This window comes from Microtus ochrogaster, chromosome 8 (assembly GCF_000317375.1).
Source record: "Microtus ochrogaster isolate Prairie Vole_2 chromosome 8, MicOch1.0, whole genome shotgun sequence".
In the NCBI taxonomy this organism is placed as follows: domain Eukaryota; kingdom Metazoa; phylum Chordata; class Mammalia; order Rodentia; family Cricetidae; genus Microtus; species Microtus ochrogaster.
Window position 1 is genome coordinate 84,750,112 of NC_022015.1, and position 2,642 is coordinate 84,752,753.

Below are 2,642 nucleotides of genomic sequence, written 5' to 3' on the forward strand. Positions count from 1 at the left end.
GCGGGCACAGCCCCCCCAGCTCCGGAATTACTGACCTGACGTGAGTAGATGGTAGTGAGTGTGGGCACAGCCTCCCCAGCTCCGGAATTACTGACTTGACGTGCCTTTGATGTCCTCCTTCACTTCTTGAGGACAGTGGTTCTGCCTTGTCAGTCTTTGGGTCTGCACAGCTTCTTACAACAAACAAAGCTTAACTCCCGGCTGATTGACCCTCACTGAATGACGAGCCTTCCAGGCGACAGAGCTTTATGCCCTGGTGTGGACAGTAGCAACTGTCACCACTCACTACTCTGCAGCTCTCCAGTGCATCTGAAACCTGTTCGTGTAACCGGCCATTGCAGGCATCTGCTGGGGTTACATGCATGTAGAAGAGTTGTGGTTTTGTAGGCAGTTGGCAAGTCGTTGACTACATGGGGCTGTTTGAATTGTGAGCCGTGGGCTCATCTCTCTCAAGGTCGGGCTAGTGCTGTTCACCCAGCAGTGGCCATGGTGTCCAATGAAGGCGCCTGGGAAGTAGTCGGTTCAGCCTTTCCTATCAACCCTGTGGTGAGGCTCGCATCAGGGGAACTTTGCCTTGTGAATAATTTGATTTCTGTTCTATGTCCAATAGGAAGCAAGACATAGTTGCCTTGAAACTTATGAATCTGTTTGTGTCTGGATGTGGGGATCAGGCAAGCAAGTGGACTCCTCCGGCACAGTTAAAACCATGCTCGGGGAGGTTCCTTATGTTCTAAGCAGAGGTTGAGATTTTGAGAATCCTTAGAAAAAGTTGTTAGCAAATTAAAGAAAACGTGAGGATTTTTTAGAAACCTCAAGTCTAATGCTGGCAACCTTTGAACTTTTGAGGTTTTGCACCCTCCCCAACAGAACTGACCTGAGGTATCTGTGATAACTTAGTTACTAAACTGCAGCTGGGAACTCTGAGGAGTCAGGTGGTTATGGCTAACGTTGCTCATGGTGTGGTCAGAGTCAAATGCGTGTAGTGTGGCGAGTCAGTAACTTGGTGTGACTGTGAGACCCATCTAAAATGTGGTTTGAGTCTGTACATCTTCTGACGTAACGCTTATTCCCACTTTAATTAGGCACCTGGAATGCTTATCCCGAAAAAATCCAAGCTGGGCCTCATGGCACAGGTCGGTTATAGCAGCTGCTAGCAGGCTACTTAACAGCTAAGGCGGAAGAAGATTGCCATTTCAGGACCAGCCCTGGCTACAAAGTGGGTTCAGGGTTAGCCTGAGTCACAACTAAATATTCAGGAAAGGATGGGCGGTGCCACACAGCGGAGCAGCACTTGGGACCTCGTGTTCCCCATCAGTGCCACCCTAACCCCAAATCTACATCTGAGGTGTAGCTCAGAGGTGGATGGAGAAAGCGTGTCTAGCCCGAGTGAGGCGCCAGCCCCGACCCCCAGCACACCAGAGAGGAAGGGGAGGGGGCATTTCGATGTGATCTGGGTTTTGTTCCTTTGAGGAGGGTCTCCCTGTGCAGCGCGATGTCTGTCCTGACCATGGCCCTCACAGACACACATTCTTTTTCAGAACAAGTCCAAGTCGCTGGCTTCCAAAGGAACTCTGAGTGTCATCTCAGCTGATGTCCCCAAAAGTCAGGACTCCGTGTCAGCGGACAGCAGCCAGTGCCACCAGCCGCAGGAGCTGCCCCGTGCTCCTGGGGTGGGGCACACGGAGCCAGAGGAAGAGCCCCCTCACCAGATGGATGAGCTGTCTGCAAGCTTGGATGACCTCAATGTCACCTCACCGCCAGAGGCCTCCAACAGTCGGCCGAAACAGGACTACAACTTAGTGAATTCTCTGTTGACCCTGACAAAGAGCCCTGTGAGTTCCAGCCTGCGCTCCCAACATGGTCACAGTAATACGTGTCTAAAGTAGAAACGCATTTACTCTTTAATGGAAAACACTGAATCCTCTCATGTTTAACTCCGCAAATAACACGTGTGTTCTTTCTCAGGACGGCCGGATAGCTGTGAAAGCGTGCGAGGGCTTGATGCTCCTGGTGAGTCTGCCAGAGCCTGCGGCTGCCAAATGCCTCGCTCAGAGCACCTGCTTATGCGAGCTGCTGACCGGCAGACTCGCCTCCCTGTACCAGGCCCTCCCCCAGTCGGTGGATCCCTTGGATATTGAAACTGTGGAGGCAGTGAACTGGGGGTAAGCACCGCTCTGTTTCCTGCCTGTGTGCCTGCGTGCCAAAGTCCATCTCTGCTTTACAGTGACAAGAATGTTAGTTTGGAAAATTTAGCTCTGCTGTGACCCTTGTTTCTGTCACTTAGAGGTGACAAAATGGTGTGGGAACAGCCGGGGTTACAGAGTCCAGCTCCTTTTATTTTGCCCATTATAGGGTTTATGTCAAGATCAACAACTGATTGTTATATTAACATCAGAAGTCTTTAAAAGAGGTCTTTTTGTTTTCTTTTGTTTTTGAGACAATTTCTCAGTGTGTAGCCTTGGCTGGCCTGGGACTCAGGTCCACCCACTTCTGCTTCGGGCTTTACCTGGCCCAGGAGAGACTGCCCTTTAGTAACTTTCCCTTGCCCTAGACAGTCTGGGGGTCCTGTGACCGTGCCGTAGACTATACAGGCTGGGGGTCCTGTAACCATGCCGTAGACTAGACAGGCTGGGGGTCCTGTG

General features: G+C 51.3%; 1 protein-coding gene across 1 annotated transcript in view; it reads left to right on the top strand.

Moving 5' to 3' along the window:
- Fam160b1 (family with sequence similarity 160 member B1) overlaps nucleotides 1–2,642 on the top strand; it is a 27,734-nt gene that overhangs the window by 14,326 nt on the left and 10,766 nt on the right. Inside the window, exons 6-7 of the mRNA XM_013348124.2 lie at nucleotides 1,539–1,832; nucleotides 1,966–2,162. Coding sequence (XP_013203578.1) covers nucleotides 1,539–1,832; nucleotides 1,966–2,162 — 491 coding nt within the window. The remainder of the gene's footprint in view (nucleotides 1–1,538; nucleotides 1,833–1,965; nucleotides 2,163–2,642) is intronic.